This window comes from Pagrus major, chromosome 14 (genome assembly GCF_040436345.1).
Source record: "Pagrus major chromosome 14, Pma_NU_1.0".
In the NCBI taxonomy this organism is placed as follows: domain Eukaryota; kingdom Metazoa; phylum Chordata; class Actinopteri; order Spariformes; family Sparidae; genus Pagrus; species Pagrus major.
The window spans coordinates 21,367,581-21,392,906 of NC_133228.1; the positions used below are offsets into that span (position 1 = coordinate 21,367,581).

A 25,326-nucleotide genomic window follows, 5' to 3' on the forward strand; every position below is an offset into this window, starting at 1 on the left:
CCAGAATACATATTTTATTAGGCAGAGAAAATACTGTTCAGAAGAAGAGAAACACCAAAAATAAATTTCTGTCATACATCATTTCCTCTCACACGGCGTAGGAAGGTCACTAAGTACATCAAAGAGAAAACAAACATCGCCAAACTGCGTGTGGATCGCCTCCCGCAAAGAGGTTTTCGATGGATACTGTAGCACGGTCCCAAAAAAAGCACGGCACGGCTCGTTAAAGCAGAGCATGATCTGAGGCAGTTCTTGATTCTCCACACTACGAAAACACTGAGACGAGAGAGGCAGGTGGCACTGTAGTGGGGAGGTCTTTTTCGTTTCGCTCGTGACAGGCAAAATCAAGCAAACGTGAGGCGTCGAAGTGAATAACGTGAGCCAAAAAAGGTGGTGAATACACAAAGAAGAGCGAGCGGTCCTCTGAATAAAGAGGAAGATGAGTGCGAAGAGGGGCCTTGGCACAGAGCGCAGCCTCAGCCGAGCGATGAGAATCTCCTGACAGAGGCAGAGAGAGGGAAGGCAGCTGGGGTCGGCTTTTGGCAGCTTCTTTTTCTGACCGGAGCTCTCGAGGAGGGGAAGATAGGAACCTGTTTTTTCCACGTTTTTTCCCACGTGAAGCCAAAAAACAAGGCAGAGAAAAAGCCTCGCTCTCCGACTCCTGACGCACACACATGCACACGTTAAACACACGTACAGCCCCTTCAGACCCGACACAATCAGACTAGTACACAAACATGCAGACTTATACAAAGGCAGAACTTTACAAAGTCATGCAGATGGAATGTTTAGATATTTCTGTAGTCTGACTCAAATATGTTTCGCTGGCTGTGGCCTGACGTCTATTTTTATTCGAAGGGGGTTTATAGGGAACTACTGTAACTCAGTCTGGAAAACTTGACCACGTCTCTCAGCAAAGGGGGCTTTGCAAAGCTGAATCCAGCCTACATCAGAAACTGTGGTATTTACCTCAGATCTCTTCTGAATTTCTACATGAGCCCCCGTCCGTGTCTCCTAAAGAGGTAGCCTGATCCAAACCAAATTTATTACAAGACTTCAGAAAACATCAAGGCTTCTCGAAATCTTCTTTGAGCACGCTCGAAAGGGCACCCTGAGTACAGACACTTTTTAGATGAGTTGACTCTTCAGGGAATAGTTTGACATTTTGGGAAATGTATGCTTATTCATTCTTGACAAGGGTACGTCGAGAATGTTGATGCCGCTCTCAGCCAGCACATGTGCGTGAAACATCCACCAGCACCTCTAAAGCTCACAAATAAACATGTATTTCTTGAAAATAAAGTGTTTTAACTTAGTTAGCAAGCCAGCAGAGAAGTCAGAACACAGTATGTAAATGTAGCCTTTAGACTGAACGGTTGAATAGAGAACTAAAAGTAATGGATACTTGTTTATTCAGCTAACTGTGTAAAAGTAGGCTAATGGATTGGCAGATGGCGAAGCTAAAAGGAGGCTAATGGATAAATGGTTGAAATGGATAGCGAGGAGAAAATAATCAACAGTTCAATTAGCAAAAAGTAATGGACTTACAGTTAAAATACTTAGCTAACAGTGATGGATAAACTTTTGATGTAGGCTAATTAGCCTCAACAGTTCAAAAAGTTAGCTAAAAGTAGGCTAATGAGCAAGTCGTTATAGCCTACTTAGCTAAAAGTAATAGATACATGGTTGAAACAGATAGTAAAATGAAATAGTCAGCTAAAAGTAATGGAATAAGATAGAAAATAGCTCAATGTTTCAGATTAAATGTTGAAAAAGTTAGCTAGCTTTGTATGTGTTGAATAATATTCATATTTACAACATGATGGATGGTAGAACAACTCAAGGAAGGTTAGGAGACTAAAAAATGGATAAATGTCAGTGTTTGTGTGGATTAAACAGACATATTTATGTTAACTAATGAGCTTTAGAGGTGCTCGGAGGCGGATTTTGTAACCTTTGGACTTTTTCCCCTGGTTCCCTGTCTTTATGCCGAGCTAAGCTCAGTGGCCTCTGGCTGTTTACCATACTGTGAGCCTGGTGTCTCCATTTAATTGGTAAGAAAAATGAACTAGGGTGTCCCAAAGTATAAAACAATTCTTTGAACACCATCCAAACTGAAATGATTTAAGTTTACAGTCAACACTTGATGATTTAAAGTAATTTTTTTGCACAGCCAAATCACAAAATATTCCACTAAAGATCACTTCAAATGATTATAATAGTTTTCCCTTTTAGAGCGGGTTAGTGAACCCAAGCAGCTCGACAGAGGAATCGGTTTGAATATACAGTATAATCATAACGAATGATTAGACTCACAGAGATCAGCTCATTCTGGCTTTCATCCACTCTGAGAACTAGACTAATTGAATATAAGAGATAATCATGGTGAATGTCTCAATTCTACAAACACAATGATGTAAACTCAAGAACGACGGTGGCGAAACGCTCGTCCGTGTTCTGGCAGTGTGAGACACCGTGATCGGACAGTCCAGGACACAAACGGCATCGCGCCTCGCCGCTGCAACCAGTCGAGATTTCGAGGGAAGCGGTCGCTCGCCGTCGGGTCGGGCTCACAGGTTCTCGTTGGTGTCGTGTTGGCACTGGCTGTGGGTCGAAGGTTTCAGGAAGGGCAGCTCCTCGCCGCAGCCCTGCAGCTTCAGGACCTGCTCGCTCAGGTCCAGGCAGCACTGTGAAAAATAGTTTGTACTACATCATCCACCAAAATACGAGCTTTTAAATTCAAATTTAACAATCTGAGAAGGGAGAAACACGAAATAGTCTCTTTTTTCAGCTTCCTGGACATAAGGATTTGCTGCTATTCTCTGTTTTCTATCATTGTTAATAGGATGTCTTTGGGTTTTTGGATGCAGAAAACATAAACTGTGTGGTTTATATATGATTCTTGTGATTTAACGCTCTCACCAGTAGGCGATTAGTTCATTTTTAACAGCGTATGTGAGAGAATATCATAGATCCAAGATGAAACTGATGAAACGGTGGGAGTTTAAACTTGAAGAGGTCCAGTGAGAGAAAATGTCCTCAAGCAAACTACCCTGTGTTGTGTTTTAGCACATTTTTATTCATTTTTTACCAAATTGCCTACTGGCTCTCACCAATTACATAAAATCACTTAAAACCACGAGACTATGTGTAGCTTTAGTTGTGTATAATTTCTAAGAACAGTCCAGAACATAAAAATATTCAGTTTACTGACACATAAAACAAAAAAATAGCCTTGAATCTTCACATCGAGAAGCTGGAACGAGGGTTTACTTTTTCTGCGCTACACAACAACATATGCTGTCAAAAGCTGCTAACTCAGAATCCCAAAATCAAATTCAAAGACTGGTTTAATGTTTAGTTTCTCTTATGAGTCCCAGCACCTGTGTTACACAACATTTTAACAAACCACATGATAATTAACACCATTAATCCTGATTAACTACCGTGTTGTTTATGAAAGTTTGCAGCACAGAAGTGAGCTTGAAGGGAAATGTTCATCTGAAGTCTTCGAGGGCTAATTTACAAAATTACAGCGTGTGTTCCTTTCATGTCCTCGAGTCCTGCTCTGATTCAATTTAAGGAATATATTAAACAGCTGCAGCACATGAAATACTGACATGAGAGAGAACAGTGCTTTCAGATTGCCAGATAATCTCTTCGCGGGGTTTAAATTGCATTTTCAAATGTGCAAATTCAAAATCTCACCTCGCAGGATGTCCTCCATTCGTTCTTATCTGGCTTTTACCTGCACAGTGGGACTCTAACAAATAGCTGTGCCCCTAAAATGAATCTGCGAAGCCTTTTCCCTTCAGATAACAACCACATCCAGCACATCTCTTTGTAAGTGTTTGTGCTTGTGCCTCCATCTTTCCCCCCTGAAATGTTAATGTTTCTACTTGCTTTTGTTTTGCTGCTTCGAAGCTTTGTGACCATTTCTTTAAAACACACACACCAAAAGGCAAGATAAGACATTAGCAAAGCAAATGAGGACCTTACTTTAAGTTCCAGCAGAGTGTGGAGACCCAGGCACAGCTCGAACGCCTCATCCTCTGAAAAGATAACGGGAGAGAGGAAACACGCGTGCATCAGGGTGAGTCCGGGTTAAATCATCAACACAACTAAATTATTCATTCCCGGGCTAATAAGACATGCTGATAAGCATTATGTACTTCTGATGTGAGACTTTTGGAGCCGGGTGAGAATTAAATGTCTGTGGAAGAGTCAGGCGTCGGGTTCAGGGACTGAATTAGACTCATTACTGAGCGGGGCGGAGGGACGGAGGAGGCGGTGCAGACGAAAACTGCAACATTAATAATTGTGTGTCATCTTGTTCTTTTATCTGCGCGAGGACAAAATGCCCTCGTAACAACAAGAGATAGAGAGCCTGCTTTAACATGTCAGGACGGTGATATTTCTGTTTTTATGTTTTGGGTCTCTGACTTCATTCACTGTCTTGTTGAGAGTTAGATCAGAAGTTATAAACCTCTGTCGTGACCATTCAGTAAAGATGAGGCTGCAGCCAGTTAGCTTAGCTTGGCATAAAGACTGGAAACAGAGGGAAACAGCTAGCCTGGCTCTGTCCAAAGGTAACAAAATCAGCCCGCAACCCCCTCTAAATCTCACTCATTAACACGTTCTTGCAGGTTTAATAATCTGTAGTGAAATCACAGTGTAAAAATGATATAAAATGTGTTAATTAATGAGCTTTCGAGGTGCTGGAAGGCAGGTTTTGTTACCATCTGTTTCCCATTTTATTTTGGGTTACTACTAAAAAAAAAAGGTTTACATGCTTTAAAAACACATCAGTTTGGCCCCCCTCCTCCAGAACACCCAGTCTGCTCTGATTGGTCAGCTCACGCATGCCTGAGCCAGCACCGCTAACAACAACAGAGCAGCTGTGCTGAATCAATTATTACATGCCAAACTAGCCGCTCGGCATAAATTATACAAATGTGTGACATGGTGACGCAGTGTGATGTCACAAAGTCGCCGAATTGAAGGCGGGACTACTGACGAGGCGTTTCAGGAGCAGAGTTTTCTGTGGGAGAGAGGAGCTTCTGTTGGTGCGGACTTTGAACTTAAATCATAAGAGGTCTCCTTTACTGTACGACACAGCACCATGAACTAGTCGTGATTTGTAGGTCAGCTAGCGAAGATTAGAATAGAAAGTATCGTCCAGAACCAGACAGACAAGCGTTGTGGTTCTGCTGTGGCTGCTCTGCCTCTCTTTAAGGTGCTTTGCTTGTCGCTATTCAAAAATAAACCTACTATTGAAGTCAGCCCGCTGTGCTGTGTTCATGGCTCTCGCTGACGTCGCGGTACACTGGCACAACTGAAAGTGTTTCCTCGTGCTTTTCTAAACATCCATGAAAGGGTTTATCTTCCCTACGTTTTCCTCTCCTTCTTTTGGACCTTTTTTTTTTGTTGTTTATTCTCTGCAGTTGATGTTGTTTGTCTTTGGACCAGTGCCTTTAGTGACTGGAATGACCTCTTATCACCAAAAGCTGCCACGAGCATCTGAGAAAACAAGATCAATCGAACAAAAAATCGTCGTCCTTCTTCGTCAGTTCAGCCACAGTGAAGGCTACTGTTCCTGATCATTATCTTCCCGCTTCTTTCTTCTTCAGAATCAGCGTATTTTACCGTTTTAAAGACTGCATAAAACAGTATTGTGCTGAGTTGTCAATATAAAGTGTCATTTATTCCCCACTTTAACATATTCTTATCGACCTTTTGTGCCTGCAAGAGGAAAAAGCCCCGTCTGTCTGAATGTTAAGCACAGAGACGAGCACATATTCGACTCAGCCCTGCAGAAATTGAAATTCTCGTTAAAGAAATCAGAATCATTCAGATGGTTTGAGCGTGACCCGACGTTCTTACCTTTGACGTAGGCTGAACACTGGACCGTCTGTCTGCCCAGCTGAAGCTGCAGACCCGTCACTGTGCTGCTCCCACCACATGGTGAACTGTCCTGACTTGGCACCAGTCTAATAATAAACACAGACACAGAAAACTATCTTCAGTAGTCCAAATAAATTATAAGCATTTCGTTTTAAGCAGCAGCAGTCTCCCAGATATACATTTCATCAGCGTTTTTATTAAAATGTCAGTCAGAAGCTTTTAAAGACGTACAGTACATCACTTTTAACAGCTTCTACCATTAACTGTTACCTTAAGAGCAGTTTTGAAAGCAAGATGGGAACAAAATGTCACATCCTTTCCACACTCTGAGCTTTATTTGGTATTTTAATGTCTTTTCTGGAAGATGAAGGTGATGTCAGGTCTTTAAAAAACCCTCCTGAAGAGCTCACAGGCAGGCAGTCATTATTAAATCTCTCCTTAAAGCTTCTTCTTCTTCTCTTCCTTTCCTGTTATCTTAAGACTTTTACCTCTTCTGTTTTTTATCAGTATTTGCTTTTGATTAATTTGATTGTCAAGGCGCTTTGTAAACTGCTTCTAACATATGGCAGCTGTTGTAAGCGTTGTTAGCGTTTCTTACCCCAGCCTCTGGCAGCAGGAGGTGGAGATGTGGTTATGTTGGCTGCCGGTGTCGATGGATGCCTTGACTTCAGTCTCGCAGCACTGTGGGGAAGACAAAAGGGGGGGATTTTTGGTGTCACAGTGAGATTTTCCACTTCAGTCGGGTAAAACCGCACACGAGGGAAACAACCAGTCACAACAGTACATTAAAAACAACTCTGGGGAGCCTTTAAAAACCACCGATCTCTTTTATTCTCGAACAAATCCATTCGGCTGCCACATGCCAAGAAAAATAAAGTCTGAGTCGATTTTTAATCAACTTTGCAGGAACAAAACAAGTCTCACAGTTGCGCAGGATTTAAAGCCAGTCGTGTTTTTGTGTTTTAGCTTGGTCTGTATTGATTCTCTGTTGTAGCCTTTAATCGCTTCTGTTCCTCTAATTGCTTCAGGCGTTTGGACCGGCAACCTCGCAGTTAATGATCAAGTTATGAATGAACACGCAGGGACGTTCTGTGTACCATTACAGATGACATGAGGTGTTTTACTTTTATTATCATTAACTCATCTGTAGTGCTGACTCTTATTTCCCAACATGCCGATTCTTGAGTTTATTGAGTGCACTTAATGATCTCAGCAGCGGCATCACCAGTTCATGAAATATTAACCAAATGAGTCATTTGAGTGCATTAACTCATTAGTCAGCCAAACAACCCCACACTGAGGAGGAGAGTGATCCATGACAAGTCTCGCGATTCAATTTAGAAACTAAAAACTCACACGTTGCAGAGTTAATGATTATCTTTATCTTTAAAGCGGCTAACTTATCAGTCTGAGTGGACGTTTACCACTTTCATAGCGTCGTTTTCGACTGAAGGTAGTTGTTTTCAGCAATAAAGCTCTAAAACTGCATGCTAACTGACACTAGCCAGCGAGTATAGTGGAGCATTTAGCGGCTAAAGAGCCAGATATTTCTCTCAGGAGCTGATAGAGAGTAAATATTGGCCCGAGTAATGTTTGTTTGCTCTGTTAAAACAGCAAACTATCTAAGCTAGCTAACCTACTCCTGGCTGTAAAAAAAGAAGACGAATAAGTGTGTTTCCAAAATATTTGTTCATGTAATCTTCAGTGTTTTTCCTGATTTCTCCAGCGTTTTACTGTAGGACTCCTGACTGACAGCGTGTCCTAATTCCCACTGACATTTCTCTTCCTCTGCATCTCGTAGCTTCTCTGTTGCCTGCAGGGCGCCTCATGTCACAAAGACATGTTTCATGTGAAGCAGAGTGCAGGAGATTGTTACGGTTTGTGGGAGCTGTTGTCTCTAATGACCTTTTCTAGTCAGCATCCTCTCAGCTGATGTCATGCAACCTGTAAACAAATGGTAAAAACAAAGTAACTGAGATTGAAGAAATGTATTCAGGACATATGGCGGCTCTGCATGCATGTGAGATAAGCAGCGCTGGCACCACCCCCGCATTTCTGACTGTGCATCCGACCATGCCTGACAAATGCAGATAGATCCCGGCTACATGGCGCTGTGGTTGTTCATTTTCAGTATTTTGTTTTCAGATAAACTGCAGTTCAGGAAACAGGAAACAGTCACAGGCAGAGCTGTCCAAATACTGGACGAAAATACTTTGACGAGCTAAGAATGCTAATGCTATAACAAAGCTATTACAGACACAGTGAATACAATAGTTTTAAGCCCTCAAAGTGGAAGTGATGCCTATACTCTGACCAGAAACGAGGAGATATATTTGCATGCATTCACCATTCGGGATCACTGTAGCACACAGTGTGACAGTGCATTTTCACTCAGTGTCCTTCCTGAGACACACTGCAGCACATTGGGCATGTTAGAGCCCAGAAAAGCGGAGGTGACATTTCAATTTATTTCAGGTGGACAGAGTCATTATGTGACAATTTGAATATTCTCGTGTCGTGCTAGCAGCGTGGCTCTAAGGATGGCAGCGTCTGTCAGTCCAGATTGAAATTTCTCAGAAACATTTGTAAGCGTGACACTGCTGGATGTTTGGAGGAGGACCTCGGGGCAAAACTTGCTGTGTTTGTGGTGACAAAACCAGGACTTTTAAGCCAAAACATGATCTTTTCCTGAGCTTAACCAAGTAGCGTTTGTGCCTAAACCTAACCAGAGAATAAGCACAGAGCTGTCTCAAGATAAGATTGAATGGTTGATGGTTCGTCACGCCTGTAATCACAGAGCCGATCAGCCTCTTGGGATGTCACAATAAAACCTGATGAAGATCTGATTCAAATCCAGATATTTCATTTCATTTCAGTCAATTTGTAGTTTGTAGTCAGTACGCAGGTATCACTGTGTTCACTGATGACGATCATTCAGAAGCTGATTTATCTTTTATGCCTATTAACAAAATGCACCTGTTGAAGTTTCTTTATAAGATTTTACTACCGTGGTTTTTACCGTCCAGCACCCAGCCTGGTTCCTGTGTCTGTATATCTTTCTCTCTCCATCATCCCCGTCATAAATCAATACCTTATCCACTTGACCCGAGGATATTTCCCCCCTTGGAAATAAACACGTTGAGTTTCCATGAGCCTTGTTTTGATCCTTCACACTCTGTACCGACCGAGCTGAGCCTCCTTTGTCCTCGCAGGCACACGGGCTTATCAGCAGGCCTACAAACCTGCTCTTTTGTCTCAGTCCTGGCCGTGTAGAAATCCCTCTCTCGCTCCCTGATGGTTAAAAATAGCTGCCGAATGAGTAACTGAGGAGCACTTTGCATTTAATAAGTTGATGATAAAACCGAGCAAAGCACAGCGAGTGCTGCGAAAAAAACACTGAATCTACCAGACACATCTGTACTATTAATTTTAAATACACTCACAAACTCAGAAGCTGTCCTACATACTTTGAAACCACAGGGGACAGCAGCCGTTTGATCATCGAACTGATTATATTTCAGTACGGAGGATCAAGAAATGTCTCCGTCCGTGGCTGCCATTCTTTCTAATCAGGATCCACAATGCCAAAATATTAGCACTTCAGCTCCTCAAGATGAATTTTTAATATCGCCGCTTTTACCAACATTGTGTTAAAACGTTAAGCGTCGGCCGTCTCTGGTGGCTAGATAAGAAAAATCAGCTGGAGGGCAGGACTGAATCACTCCTCGAGTATTTCGTGTGACCTTTCTGCATACATTAATCGTTGGAGTGTTGGAGAGTGTGTTAGATCGAGGACCACGGGGAGCAGCTCGATGTGAAACCAGACAGCCATTAATGCCTAATGTGCTTCTGAAAAGACACTTGATAAAAAAGCATGAATACTGAGTCGCTGCATGCGTAAACGGTGCAGATTTCTGCTTTCCTTCATCTGCTAATGGGGATTTTAAAAATTCTACATGGTCTTTAAACATTAACATAAAACATGGCTAGACTATGATGCAGTTAGGGTTCGACTGGGTTTTTTTATTAAGGTGGTACTTTAAGGATTATACACATGAAGATCTGTTCACTCGTCACAAGGACTGCTGCTCGGTGACTTGTGTTATACGTGCAGAGAGTGATGGTTGGCTATTGAGCTGCATTATGGGAAACGTAGGATCCAGTGATTGACCCAAACTGGGCACCAAGAGTCAGTATATCTCAGCCACCACTGCTCAAAATGGAGACAGACAACTTCCCCCCTCCCCGAGATTATTTCCTTTTACCTCAGAGTAGCAACTAACAACAACACAGGACAAAATGTTTCCTCAATTATTAAGTCTACAAAGGAGACGTCAGGTACAACCAGGTTGTAACTGACAGAGTCACGATGCCTCAGTTATCTGTTGTCCTGATCCAAGCAGACAGCTGCTGGTTGCTGCCAAGCTTTTGATGTGTTGTAAAGAGAGAATAACTGAAGAGTGGGCTTCAAGTGATGAGTCATGGGAGATGAAATGGTGCCGTCTTTGTTACCACTTGTTTTCAGTTGTTATGCGGTAGTAGAAAGTGTTAAAGCACTGAGTGTGAGCGAGGACAGACAGGCTGAGTTATCACATCGCAGTACCTTGCACTGGACGACCAGAGCTGTGAGGAGGGTTGAGGTCTCCGTGCCCTCGGTCTTCTCAGCTGTCTGCCTGGCTCCGGCTTCGCTGCTGTCGTCCTCTTCGTCCGACCGTAGGCTCCTCTCGCTTTCCTCCAGAGACTCCCTCTCCTCCGTGGAGTCGTCGGCCGTGCTCTCGCTCCTCTCCTCGGCGTCAGCGGCTCCGTCCTTGGTGTCGGCCAGCGGGGAGCGAACCCTGCCGGTGGGGTCCCGGGCCTCCCCTCGCAGCCGCGTGATGTTTCCCTCCAGCAGGCGGCGCTGGACGATGCTGTGAGGTTGCTAGAGGGGACGACATAAGAGAAATTGGATGTCAGATGGATATTGTACGGATATTTCTAGAGAGGATGATTTCAGTAAGGATGCTTGTGCAGTTGTTTTAATCATTTCTGCTTTTCTTGACCTTAAATTGTAATAAATTGAATATCGGATAGGATATTCTTACTGTTGGACGGACAAAACAAGACAATTGCAGACATCAACCAGAAATAATCCACAGATTTATCGATAACTAGTTGCATCCTCGCACATAAAACGATTCAGTTCTTGAACACTGAGACCAAAACACACCAAAAGTCATGAAAACTCCAGGTTAATCAAACAGAGCTGAACAACGTGAGGCGGAAACTGCTCTACATTCATTAAATTCGATGTATGCGAGAGGATGGAGATGTTTGCTTGCCTTCCCCCCTTTTCGCACGGTGAAAAGACAAATATTTATAGTATATTATCTCAACAGGGTACGTCACAGATAGCTGCTGACGCAAGATACATTTAGTCAGAGTAAAAAACAAGATATGTAGGTCATTGTGTTAAAGCAACATGTCAGGATACGTTTCATGCTTCCAGATTATCAGCACATTCAGAGAAAGATGTTCAGGTGAAGTAATTCCCATGAAGGACTCAAACTCCTTTTGAGTTTTAATTGAAGGGAAACGTCGACACAAAATCAGTCACACAGTTTGTTTACATGCCAAATTCTAATTAAAGTGCTAAGGGAGGCCATTGATCATCAGTATTGATTACCAGCAAGTAATACGTCAGTGTAATCGTCACCTTTACTTATTTCTCCGTGCTGTCACTTTCTAATGAATGCAGGTGCACTTGATGGAGTTTGTGCTGAAGTTAAGTCCACAGATTCTCTGAGTGGATAATGTCAAAGCGTTGACGTCAGCATTGATCGAGCCGGAGGAGAGATCACCTGTGGAAATGAAATCCCAGTAGCGGCTCGTATTGCAGATTACTAATTCATACCCTCAAATGATTTTCATCCTTAAATGCTGCTTATGCACGCTGTGCAGACTGCTGATCTACAGTCAGTATTACTGTAATCAGATGTGAGCATCAGCCTTGAGACTAATTACAGGTTTGGGAACCTCGACACACACACATACACACATTGTTGCGTGTTATTTTTGGTGTACTGATCTGGTACTTTACATACATGTAGATGCAAGAGTTGGTTATATAACCGTCTTTTTTCAACTAACAGGTACCTAGTTGCAAGCTGACATTGTCTGATTTTTAATTAGATGTATTTCTACATGAGTCACACACACACAAGCTGCAGCCTCTGAGGCTGAAGTGCCAAAAAAACACAGCAGTCACTCGACACTTGAGACCGGCTCTTAAAGTTAAAGTCAGTCGTTCTCCTGTGAGAGCCCAAATGTTAAATTGCCAAACTTTTCAGCCTTGGAAAAATAACGTTTTTTGTCTCTGTAGCTGTTATTCGTGATGATTTTTACATAACTCACTCAATAATCATAATAAGGCTCAAAGCTAGCGAGCCACTCGTTGTATATTAAGCCGTCAGCGACCAGGCTGCATTTGGCTCAACTCAGCTCCACCACACTCTGCCTTTTTACACATTTTTGGATGAGTTATTCGGAGTCAGGCAATGCCTCTCAACAGCTCAACCTACGACATCACACAGACTATGTCCGTGTTTTATATGTTTTACAGTCTAAAGTCACACAGAGAGACATTTCATTTTTAATTTAAGCCTCAGTGAAAACTCTGCTCACCTGCCGTTAGCATTTCACAAGAGATGCAACACTTTCACATTATCACTGTCATAAAATAATTTCTTGTGGTTTTTGTTGCCTGTTGTTGCAGCTACACAACATGTTGAACTAAACGCGCAAACACAATATTTTGACAATGTGTTCTTTATGGCCACAGAAACAAAACAAAGTACGTTACAATGTTGCTGTATATATTTCATCCTAGTCATTAATCATGATTAATGATACATTTCCACTGTTTGAAAACAACATGTGGCCACTGACTGGCTGTTTCCTCTGGACCATATAAGAAGTAAATTGTATTTAAGCTGCCTGTTCCTCTGTAATCACATTGCTGCTCAGCAGAGTCTGGCTTCAGACTTTCAGACAGAGCAGGTCACCCAACACCAGCACGGCCTCACACCGCATTAATAAAACACAAAGCTTTTCTTTTCCCTTCCAACACTAAAATCACCAGGACTTTTTTAAGGTATATTCAAATTAACAAACGTGTATTGGGGAATAATTTTAGCTCTAAATATATTCAGGCTAATGTGAGTAGCAGCTCTTGGGTAACACCTTTAATAAGCATGTGGATATCAAATATTAAAATGTATTATAATGTCAAGTGAAGCAAAAAAGGCATCTTCATGAGCTTTAGAGCAATACACCTGGTCCTGAGAGGAAGCAGCCTGACTCAGAGGCTGTTTTAATTGACTTTGTAGACTTTTAACTCCCAAACTTTCTTCTCTCAGGATAATCTTTGTTAGCAATTAGCACGGTTACAAACAGACAACGAGGCGAGGGGGCACTTCAAGACGAAAATGTACTCTTGTTCTGAGATGCTTTGGATTTCTACCACCACTCATGCACACCTGTTGCCTCCCTCCATCTGTCTCCTCTTTCTGAGTCAACAGGCGTGCAGTCGCTACGCCTTTTACAGAAAATGGCTGTCTACTTCACAACCCTTTAAATGTGGCCCTCGTCGCTCCTCTGACTGTGAGTGGTGACAACGATTTTCAGCATGATAGTATCGACGGCTGAATGGAGATCTTCTGTGGAAAAGACTGGATGTGTGATTTGTTTTTAGATGACACATTGTGGATGATGGCGCCGTCACAAAGGGAGCGGTCGATTAAAAACGCCGACCCTCTTTTGTCCGCGGGGGGAACTCCATCCAGCAGCTGTGATTGAGTGTCACCGACCCGTATTAACAGAAAGGAATAGAAAAGAAAGATCTGTGTATTTTTCTTCCACATTACTGGTCATTATCTCATGTTCTGCTCTGATTAACATGCGCACAGTAGTGCTAGAAGTATTCCTGAGCAGAATATGAAAGAAGACGAGGAAGAATTCAGGAAAATATGGATCAGGACCCAAAAGACCAACCTTAACATGGCTGTAATTATGTGATCTCATGCCTGGCCATGTCCGAGTGTCAGCGGCCTCGCTCTCTGTGTCATCTGTCATTATGTTTCAGTGGCACTTGGTGTCAGACGCCCATCTGGTGATCTGCAGCTCCATCCAACACCTCTTAAGATCATCTGAGAGTCATTTCTGACAGCCTGTCAGGTCAGAAAGCTCTGATTCATCTTAAAGAAGATCTAATACTGTAAAAGATTTGGGTTTGTGCTATTCATAGACCTCTGTGTGTCACTCCAGCAGGCCTCCTGTCCAAAACAACAACACTTCAAACCAGTAATCACCAGCCGTGTCAGTGAGTTCGATTTAGCCCATTCGTTCCTCCCTGAGCTCCAGCTGGGGCCAAGGAGCTCCCAGCTGCTTTACAAACAGGCGGCCATGTTGGCCTCTTCTCCTCTTCACTCCTCTTTCCTCTCGTCTTCACATCTCTACTATTTGCCCTTTCTTATTTTTTCTCAACACCCTCTTCATTTGTTTCTCCTTTCCGTTCCTTTCCTTTCCTTTCCTTTCCTCTACCTTTCTTTTTTCTCATAACCCTCCTTGTTTTCCTGCATTTTCCTCTATTTGCTTTACTTACGTCTTTTCTTTCACTTCCCTCTCCTTTCCACTGCCTTTCTTTTTTTCCATTTTTATTCCTTTTCCTTCCCTCACATTTCTTCTCTCCCTTCACCCTCTCCCCACTTCTTCTCCCATCTACTCTCTGCGACCAACAGATATCAAGATCATTTTTCTGCCTTCCACTGAATTACATTTATTCCTTCTACCAACCCAAACCCTGAGTGAAAGATCGACTCCTAATCCTTAAAGTCATCCTCTCCTCTCCTCTCCTTTCCTCTCCTTTCCTCTCCTCTCCTCTCCTCTCCTCTCCTCTCCTCTCCTCTCCTCTCTGCAGTAGCTCTACTAAAACAGGATCTTTCATGCTGATCTCCTTGACATCTGAACTAATCAGATTCAATAAGGAGCTCCACTTCAGACCGTCTGAATGCTTTTTCCTCTCGTTGTGTTCTCCACATCGGCCTCACAGGTTAATTTTTCTCAGTATCCTGCGTATCAGTTGTCGTCCTTCCCACCTGGGCTCAATCATTTAATAACAGTAATTATCCTCTTTTACAAATTAATTAAACAGCTCGGGCATGCAGACCGTGACAGATCAAGGTTCATACGCGCATCTGCTCTTGTGTGAATCAGCAAAAGCGTGAAAAATATTATCGTAATGAAATAAGTCTGGTGATGTAGCACAATGTTTTTATTCAGAAAGGGGAAGGGATGAGAAGGGAAATGATTTCAGGCAGGAGGAGGGAAGAGTTTTGCTCCTCTGTGCTATCATGAGCCTGCAGGGAAGCGAAGATTAAATCTGATAGACAACAAACACAATGTAATTTCAGCCATTTTTCTCGTCATGCCGCTCCCTGTCTTCTCTGATGGTCGGCGTCTGTTTTTGCCGAGTCCTGACTGCTCCGAGGTCAACCCGCCAGCAAATTGTGTTAGCAACATGTAGCTGCTAGCAGGCGGCGGCGGTTCAAGGGGTGAACTGGCAATCTTGCACTTAAAAAGGTGGACTTGATCTTTGCTTTAAATACAGTGCAGAGGTTTTTGAGGCGGGAGGGTTGGAGGAGGTACGGAGGGAGCGATGTGAGGTAAAGATACTACAGGAGGTGAATTAATGTTCAGCTTACGTGAAACACAATCCGAGACCAAAGATGATAGAGTCACAAAACTCCATGCTTCATTATCGGTTATTACAAAATGAGAGGGGCCCCCACAGCGTCCTTTAATAGTCATGTGAGAAATGTTTCTATCCTCATGACACATCTCGAGGTTTTCACATATGTCTCACTCTCGTTCTGCTGACTGCTTCTCAACAGAGAAGCTGAGAACAGTGAATCGGCGTCAGTCATATGGGCTCCTTGTGGATCACCCCACATGAAATCTAATGAAGACGGCAGGCGGCAGCGTCCCGTATAGAGTTTATCTATCGCACACAATGCCTCCGACTGTTTACGCTTCATCTGACGGTGAATTGTGTCATTGTTGAAGCAGCTGAGGTGAAATTGGCGTCGCTGAGGTGAAATCTGTTTGTTCGTTTCTCACAGCATGCGGAGTGATTCTGAATGATATTATGTCAACATTCATCGCTTCTGATTAAAAAATGTGGCAGAGATAATGTGGAAGGAAGCTTTCGCCATCATTTATTATGCTTGTCAGAGAATTAATGGCATTGATTTAATACTGAGGCCATCTTTCTTCCTCCTCCTCCTCACTTAGGAATATCTTTCACTTCAGTTCTTTTGTGTGTGAAGCTTATTTCAGTGTACTTAGTAGTGATTACGACAATATTATATGAGACCACACCCGTTTTCATTCACACGCAACACTCAAAACTTCTTATTTGGTAGTTTCTGCTACAAAAGGAGTCACCACGAACACATTTTGCCACGATGACACATACAAACTCACAAAATGAAAACATTACAAGCCGACACGTTCATCGTGTTTTCCTCTTCCTCGAGAGAATATTTTATTGAGCCTTTGATTTTCTGCATCTGTCATGACACCTTTATGCTTTGTGGGTCTTAGCGGTTCCTCAAAGCTCCCCCACAGACATGTAGGGAAATCAAAACAGCATCAAAGCGACGCAACCTGAGCTGCCAACTCGAAGCGTCAGTATTTGACGAACTCGGGATGAGACGATCAACTATCTTTCACCAGGAGGTTACATTTTGTTGCTTTGAGAGACACGTTGTTGTTTTTATTTGGTCTTTTCTTGGGATTTGTCGGCAATAAGAAACATTTATAATTAAATTAGTCTGATCCTTAAATATTTGCCTAACCTGTCCTTATTCATGCTTGTTTGTAAGCTTGTCCTGCCTAATCTCATTTGAATTACATTTCTTTGCTTACTTATATTACTCCAAAAGCTCCATCATAACCAGGAAACCAGTGCTCATGTAAACACATTCAATGTCTGACCAAAAGGGCAAAATTCAGGATGAAACCGGTCGTTTATTCTGACTGACTCTGGTCCTTCGTGTCTGTTCATGCATGCTCTGTTACTGAGTTTGCTGATGTGAGTCCTGTGTTGACCCCTGATCACCAACCAGTCCAAACCAGTCTATCTGCCGGTGGAACAGAAAGACAACTGTTATTGTGTGTCTCCGACCTTCCTCCTCCTCTTCCTCCTCCTCCTCCTCCTCCTCTTCCTCCGTTTCTTTTTCTCCCTCTGTGAGTCAGATTAGAGGCTAATTACCATGTGGACTAATTATCTGACTTGCAACAGGCTCCTCTCTCTCGTTCAGCCAGTCACATGAGCCTCTAATGCCCTCTTTCTCATTCTGATGGAGGTCCCCAGCGGCTGACTTCCTGTCGCACCGACCAGGAGGCTCCAGCAGCTTCACATCTGCTGCCTGCCTCTTCCACTTCCTCCTCATGCTTATTTTATATCTCTGTCCTCTCTTTTGCTTCATTGCATCACTTTCCGTGTCTTCCCTACAGCCCTAAATCCTGCATGAATGATATTTGTTGTAATGCTGAATGATGAGTTGATCTTAGAGAAAATTAATCAACAACAATTCTTATAATCAGTGAATGATTAATGAAGTGTTTGACTGAGGGCTGTCTGCCAATTATGAGCTTCTTGTTTATTCACTTCCCAGTGTACATCCTGATGTTTTTATGTAGTTATATTACTGCTGAACAAATCAGTGGATTAATTAATTATCCCATGATGTAGCCTCCTTTTAAGCCACCATTTTAACTGTCCCTTTCCCTTTAGATAATCTATAGGGCTCATTTACGGTGACCAATGAAGGAACACATGCAGCATTTAGGAAATTTAAGTGAAATAAATACCCACAGCACAACCAAATACACAAACAAACAAAACACTAAGAAAAACGAGCAAATACAGAAACGATGCAAAGTCAAAAACACACAAATGCATCAGAAAAACGCTGCATATTCAGTCAATGTGCTCCAGGCCTGCAGGGGGAGCACTTTCTAGATGAAGTAAATGTTTGTTATGATGGCACTGTTTAAAGAAAAGGTAATTCTCTTCAGTTAAATACGTCATTTTGGATTTGGATTACACTCACTTGCTTCTTTGCTAAGATTCAGAGGGGAGAATAACACCACTAGCTGAGGTTAGCTTAGCATAAAGACTGGAAGCAGACAGAGACAGCTAGCCTGGCGCTGTGCTAAAATCCAGCCAGGCTGTTGAAACTAACTCGGCAGGAGTCAGCGTATTTTCCAAAATGTACGAGGAGTTTTTAAGTAGTTATTAAACAGCCTGTCTCTTAAAACTAATGCCTCTATATGACCTACATCAGCAAATGAGACCAACAGCGAGACCAGGATCTGTAGACACGAGGCGGTGCTGCTCGTACCGCTTTTGTCCACAGGGGTCGCCAGAATCAACACCAAATGAAACTTCCTTGTAGCTGCTTTAAAAAAGAGACATGATGTCGTTTTTTTTTTTTTTTCGATTATAAGAACTGAAAGCAACAAGATTACTTTTGGAGCCGCTTTGCAGGCTGAGGCGTCCTGTGTCACCTGTCCAAACCCAAACAAATAAATAGAAATACTCCTTCTTCTGTCTCTGTATCATCTTCTCTCTTCTCCTCTTTTGTTGGGGTTGTTTTTTTGTTGTTGTCGGGTATTTTTAGCCTCCTGTCTTTCTACACCGCTCTGAGGGGAGCAGCTGAGGGAGAGCGTCGCCGCCCATCCACCGCTCCGGATGACACTGAGAGAGACAGGTTCACGCTAACCTCGCTCCAGCCCACCTAATTGTCCTGGAGCTAATAATAAAGTCTGCATCTGAACCGATTTAACACGGTTTGTTTTGGAAGGAAACAGGCGCAGGAAGAGGAAAACTCCCCGAGAGCCGGACGATCACACTAAGTGACATTGTCGTGTTTACGCCACACTTTGAAGTGCTGCTTTGCCTTCTGGGAAAAATCATAAACGATTGAGTTGAGAGAGTGAATCAGGATGCATGTGAATGTGAGAACCTGTGCAACATCTGCTTGTAGAAATTCACACAGGAGATCGAGCCAACAAAATCCTGGTTTGACGAAAGCACAAAACTTCTCCACACTAGTTTATTCATGTGTGAGAAACGTCCTTTCAATTGCTAACATGATATTTTTGGCTTAATTTAGACACAAAGTTAAATAAATCAGGACTTAAGTTGTATTTAATGTAGTAAGCTCACTTTTTTTTCCATCTATCAGCTCCTTTTCTGACACCGTTTTACATTCAAGCCCAGTTCTGTAGCTTCTGATCATCCTCAGAAGTAGCTGGAGACTCCAGTGTCTCGATTAGACAGGCCTTCACACACACACACACACACACACACACACACACACACACACACAGAGGTTTCAGGCTCAGTCATGTGTAAAAGAGGGACTTGAGCAAACAGACAGCAGAGCTGCGGGGGGGTGATGAGGTAGGCTCTGCAGCAGCAGACACGAGGTGTTTGCAGTAAAATTAGACCAATATGAGATTTTCAAGGATGCTATTTTTGTGTTGAAGCTTCCTGCAACCAAAATGTTTCTTTCACTTCTACATTCGACCAATTTTAAAATAAATAAATGTTGACTTGAGCAAGTCTCTCAACCTCCAACTCCTCCAGTGGAGCTGCTCAGTGGCCAGACTGTGGTTGTACTGGGCAGCTTCCAGGTGTGAATGTGTTCAGGAAAAAGGCAGCATCACTCTCAGCGAATCCCCCCGAGTATAAACCTTTATTCAAGCGCAGCCTGTCAAAATAATTGAATTCGTATGACTTTTACTGAAGAGTTTGATGATCTAAATGCTTTGCGAAAGGCTCTTCACACCGGACAAGACTGACATCCTGAAAACAATCAATACTTCAAATGTTTGCAATAGAGATGGAATGGCCCTATTACTCAGTGTTAAAGAAAGTGAGAGAAACTTCCTGGATCTGTCTCCTTATCTGGATCCACATCAAAAGTTAACAGGGTCTATTCTGGGCTGAGACCAATCCTCCATCCAAGTTTCGTAAAAATCTGTTCAGTAGTTTTTGTGTAATCCTGCTGACAAACCAACAAACATACACAGAATTGATGGTATTGCCCCTTTAAATCTCATGATCGGTGTCATTTTGCTGCTTTAAAGTCACCCCTCCTCTTCAACATCATCTCTGATTCTGGCACAGCTTTCCGCAGCTAACACTGAGCGTGTACAGTGAGGTCCCTCAGTGGTTACACAATGACTTGGTCTGTGCTGAGCTCAGGTGTTAATGTAACCGGGCTCAGATGTTTACAATCCTTCAAACACACTCATATATACCCTCATTCTGTCATATTCACTCTTCGTACATTTAACACTGTGTTACATAAAACAGTCCTACTAAACCGCGCGCCCTCCTTGACCCCCATCATCAGCCGTCTCTTCCTTTCCCCTCCATCGCTCTTGCGTTTGAGCCGTGGATTTTGCCCTTTTCACGCTCACTGGTCCTCGTACTCTGCAGCACAACATGGCTGGAGTGATGCTGCTGCTGCTGCTGCTGCTGCTGCTGCAGAGAGTGAAAGGACCTCAGGCTAAAGAGCAGCAAAACAAATTCACTCTTACATAACAGGCTCTGGTGCTGATAACACACTGGACAGGACAAAAACAGGACAGGACAGGCCAGCTAGCAGAAATTAAAAGCATGGAAGGCGAGGTTACGGCTAAAATGTTGCAGAGAGTTAGACGAGTAGGGTGAAAGGTTCGGAAAGCGAGAGCGGGAATGTAGACAGGAATACAGCTAACTTAATCTTCCTTTAATCGTTTGATTATGCCTGTTTAGCTTATTAAATGCCAATCACAATTTCCAAGGTGACAAGTCCCCAAGATATTCAATTTGAAATGATATAAACTAAGAAAAATCATCACATTTGAGATACTAAAACTAGCAAATGTTTGGTATATTTGCTGAAGAAGATTTACTAACCACAGACCAGCAGGTTTAACACTTTAACACATTAAAAAAATAACTATATTCTCCGTTTGCAACATAAAGATAATGTCCTCTTCATCTTAACTGACAAATATAAGGCCTCTCCAGTAATGAATCTTTTGTGTTTTCCAGAAAAGATAAAAAATCATTTATTGTCAAAGGTCAGTGTCTGACATTTCAGATGTGACCTTTGTTTATGAAGCCCGAAGAGTGATTCATCAGCAGTATTGTAATTAGATAAAGAATAAAAGGATATCACTGGAGCAAATAGAGAGGAATTATTTATAGTCAGACATCCTCCAGACATACAAACACTTCTGCCTTCTCCAGATGATCTCATCTTTAGTCTGGCAGGGTTCGGCATGAAAACCACCTCAGGAACTCGTCATGCTTTCTTTTCATTTGGTCCGGCCACGTCTATTCTGAGTCCGAACGATGAGGCTGGCTGTCTGCAGAGAGGAGATACAGGCACGGCGAAGGGCTGCTGGCAACGTCCCTCAAGTTTCCAAAGCTATTCTGACATCGACATTCACTTGTAGACGCCACGCAAACCCTGCTACGGTCCCTGTGGCCACATGTGTGCCACATATTAGAGTTTAGATAAGTACGGAGATGAGATCCATTCTGTCTTAGAGGAGGAGATAATTGGTATTATGATTAGAGGTTTTCAGGCCCCTGCAGGAGGTGTTGAATCACAGCAGATTAGCTCCTTGAATCTAACAGAGTTTCGGGGACTCTTATCTCGGTGTGATAATTTTTTCGACTGATCTTTATTGGACTCATCTCTGTTTTCTGTTTCCATAACAGGAATAAGAAGAGTATACAGCCATGCTAGTGTATGCGTTGGATTGAGCAGTTGTTTATTGATCGTGCCTGGTCAGAGCAGGCGCTGTCTGATGATGTCATAAGCACGTGTTGTTGTGGTGTGTGTGAAGAAGAAGAAGAAGAAGAAGAAGAAGAAGAAGAAGTACATCTGGAGCTGATGGGGAAGTCATTAGTTTTGCAGGTATTTGGTCATAAAACCAAAGTTTTGGACTGATTTTGACCGGATGGTGGCGCTAGATGAAACATAAAGGGATCACCAAAGCTACTACAGTTCATCCTGAGAGGAACATGAAGAGAATTTTACGTGAATCCATCCAATAGTTGTTGAGATATTTCACTTAAAACCACAAATGTCAACACAAACGTCTCAAGAGAAGGTCAACTGACCGCCAAAGTCGCTAAGATTCATCCTCTGGGAATCATGAATCAGTGCCAATGTCTATGAATGTTTTGGAAGAGAAAAGTAGGCTACAACAGGGAAATAGTGTGTTGATACCTTAAATAAAGTCTACTTATTATTGCCAGTATGGTTATGGTCGGAAACACAAGGTCGATAATGGAGTGAAGAGAGAGAAAACAGCATCTATCACTAGATTACAAGAAAATGTGACTCGGTCAAAGAAGAAGAGAAAGAGGTTGGAACGTTTTCAAGCAGCAAATGTTGGTAATAAAACCTGGCAGACGTAAAGGCATCGCAGTGTGATATTGGCAGAGCACAGAGCACTGTTACTGCCGCGTCCCAGTGCCAGAGTGATTGTGTGGAGGTTCTTGGAGAGCTCTGGGGAATCTGGGAAGCCGCCATCAAACCAGAACTGTGTCACAGGAGAGGTGGAGTAATAAATCGTGGAGATTATTACAGGGAGTTCCTCAGAGTGTATAACAGCTGCGGTTTTAGAGGAAGAGGAAGTTAAGAGGTCTCATTTGACATGCGGGAACATCTTTCATAGCTAGATATCAACCTGGAAACGAGTGTGTGTGTGTGTGTGTTTCTGAATGTATAACGACGTCTCTCTGTATGTGAGCATCCTGCTCAGTGATACAGGCTTTGACTTCCCTCCTGTGAATGCAGAGAGCAGGGACCTGAATCTTTCATGAACCTCTATAGGATGAATTTCGTTCTCAAGGCTGCACTTACATACAGAACATACAGTAGTGCATTAGTGTTTACAGGAAGTGGTGCTCACATGGAGTCTAAGAGCTCCCTATGCATGAAACTGAGATTAAAATAGACAACTAACAGGTAAGATGGAGCCTCTGTAGAGCTGAATGATGATCTGCTTTATGTGCTTTTAAAGGTCCAGTGTGAAGGATTTAGGAGGGTCTGTTAGCGGATATTTAAAATGATATTCATTATTATGTTTTCATTTGTATTTAATCACTTGTTACTAAGAATAGCTGTGTTTTTGAGTATCTACATCCACGGAGTCTGCCATGTTTCTACAGTAGCCCTGAGTGGACAAACAATACCTCTCACATTTTTCGTATTTTCGGGGTATTCAGTCAGTTGCTAGATGCCGCTAAATCATGCACACTGGTCCTTGGTTTCATATCATCATACTCTAAATATATTTTTGTTTTCAGACTGACCAGACATTCAAAGATGTCACCTTGGATTCTGGGAGGAAAGAGGAAGGAAGATCACGTCCACGTCAAATGACTGCAGTAGCAACAGGTGTTTATCGGCTCCAGCTCCGATTGGCTGTGATGGAAACATGACACCCGGGTGGACACGCTAATATCCGTCCCTTTCAGGTGAGATACTATGATGTGCGTTGAAGTTAAGGACGCCGGTTTGACGATACTTTTCCATCCGTTTCTGACCAATCTGCACTCAAACATTTCGCCATTTCGGCCTCAACCTGTAGCGGCTGTAGTAATTATTACAGCTGAACATTAGGAAGTGAGGAGAAGCGAGGAGGTCTAAACAAGCACAGGACTTTCATTTAGGAGACTTCTGTTCGTGTCTAGTGTGAAAGCAAAAGTCAACGGTGAGCTGTGAGAATAAAAAATTGCATAGTTTGCAAGTTTAAAAAATGAAAGAAACTGTGGCCATGTGGAGTTCCCCGTCTCTACTTGAAGCTACATTAGCCGCTAATACAACACACCTGAATCTCAGTTTGAACTATCGGCAGTTGAGTTGCATTGTGGGTAATGCAAACACTAGAGTTTCACAAGTAGGAATAATGTGTTGAATTGAAAAAAGATGATATCTCTGGTTCTGCTGCATCAATATTAATCTTTTTTTTCCATCATGAGTCCGACTGTCAAATCTGTCAGCACTGTTTTAAACCTGACTTCACCACCTTGACTTATCTCTCTCAAATGCCGTACAAGTCTGACACCTACTTCCACTCAAACTCAACCTTTAACCACTGCAGAGCACTTGGCAGCACTCACTCCCGCCTCTCCAGTCAAAGCGAATCATAAACTGTCTGCACTCACCAAGTCTTTGGATGTGCCCAGTCTCTTCAGCCCGTCCAGGGGCAGGAGGTCAGCTGAGTCCTTGTGTGTGAACTGGGTGGCCTGCTTCAGGCGCCTCTGCTGGTGCAGGATGGCTTTATCCCGGATGGCTAGCTCACCTTTCTTCGCCTCACTCATGGTCTCGGGACTACAGATCAGTCCTTTCTGGAGCTGTGCACTGAAGCACGGAGAGACTGTGGAGCTCTCTGCAGACAGCAGGACACTGAGTGAATGAGCGCAGAGGAAGAGAAACCCCAAGAGGCTGCTTTCTGTTTAGATCCTTTTTAAGGCAGGCAAACCTGCGGATGTTGCCTCTTCCACCCTGCTCTGCTGTCCTTCCCTCTGGGCTTGCTGTGCTCTCTCTCTCTGTGATTGTAGTCCTTGGCATGTATCTGTCTCAGCAGCTTTTCGGGAGCTATTGTCCTGTCCTGAATGCTCCTCTGATGTAGACATGCATCTTCCTCGCAATGTCAAGACCTGTTCTGTCTCTTGCAGAGGCTGTGAGTAGGTGTGACTGAGAGACTGTGTGTTTTCCCCTCCCCTCAGTGCCGTCTGTCCTTGGATCTCTCTCTCTCTCTCTCTCTCTCTCTGTTACACTCTATCTCTGCTTTCAGGAGTGTATTCTCTCTCTCTCTCTTTCTCTCTCTCTCCTCTGAACCCTCCTCTTTCCATCACACACTCGTCACAGATGCATTCTCACACTCACATTTTCTCGCAAACACAAAGAAAATACCCTTATTTTATTTTTTGTGACACTCCACTACACACAGTCTGTCACTCTTTGTCTTGTTCCCTAAACCTCGTCACTTGTCAGCAGTGATTGGCCCCCGGCGGCCCCTCGCTGTGGAAGCGTGAGAGAGATCGCTGCGATCTGACGCCACACAGAGGATCAATCTGGACCGCTGATGGCAACAATTGATTTCCTCTGCAACCCCACTTGGCAGCCGCCGTGATTTAAAGTACCCAATTTCTACTGTCCGTCATCTGTCCACACCAACATATATCTAAAAATATCTCATCCGTCTGCGTTCATGACCTTCGGATGATGACACATTTTTATAGCAGTGATGATTCAGCCCACAGGTGATACAGTAAACGGTTAATTGTCACATCTTTCA

General features: G+C 43.0%; 1 protein-coding gene across 1 annotated transcript; it reads right to left on the bottom strand.

The window, feature by feature from the left end:
• Nucleotides 1-24,694, bottom strand: nrip2 (nuclear receptor interacting protein 2). The gene is made up of 6 exons (XM_073480667.1): nt 24,191-24,694; nt 10,508-10,822; nt 6,503-6,585; nt 5,884-5,990; nt 4,000-4,052; nt 1-2,687 (listed from the first exon to the last, which is right to left on the bottom strand). The coding sequence occupies exons 1-6, from the start codon at nt 24,344-24,346 to the stop codon at nt 2,571-2,573; spliced, it is 831 nt and encodes a 276-aa protein (XP_073336768.1). The 5' UTR covers nt 24,347-24,694; the 3' UTR covers nt 1-2,570.
• Nucleotides 24,695-25,326: the final 632 nt, after the last annotated feature.

Excerpts from the sequence above, each read along its gene's own strand:
- nrip2 (XM_073480667.1), bottom strand. The coding sequence starts at position 24,346 with ATGAGTGAGGCGAAGAAAGGTGAGCTAGCCATCCGGGATAAAGCCATC. Across the intron at positions 5,991-6,502 it reads TCCTGCTGCCAGAGGCTGGG|ACTGGTGCCAAGTCAGGACA; the intron begins GTAAGAAACGCT and ends GTTTATTATTAG. Across the intron at positions 4,053-5,883 it reads GTGTTCAGCCTACGTCAAAG|AGGATGAGGCGTTCGAGCTG; the intron begins GTAAGAACGTCG and ends TTATCTTTTCAG.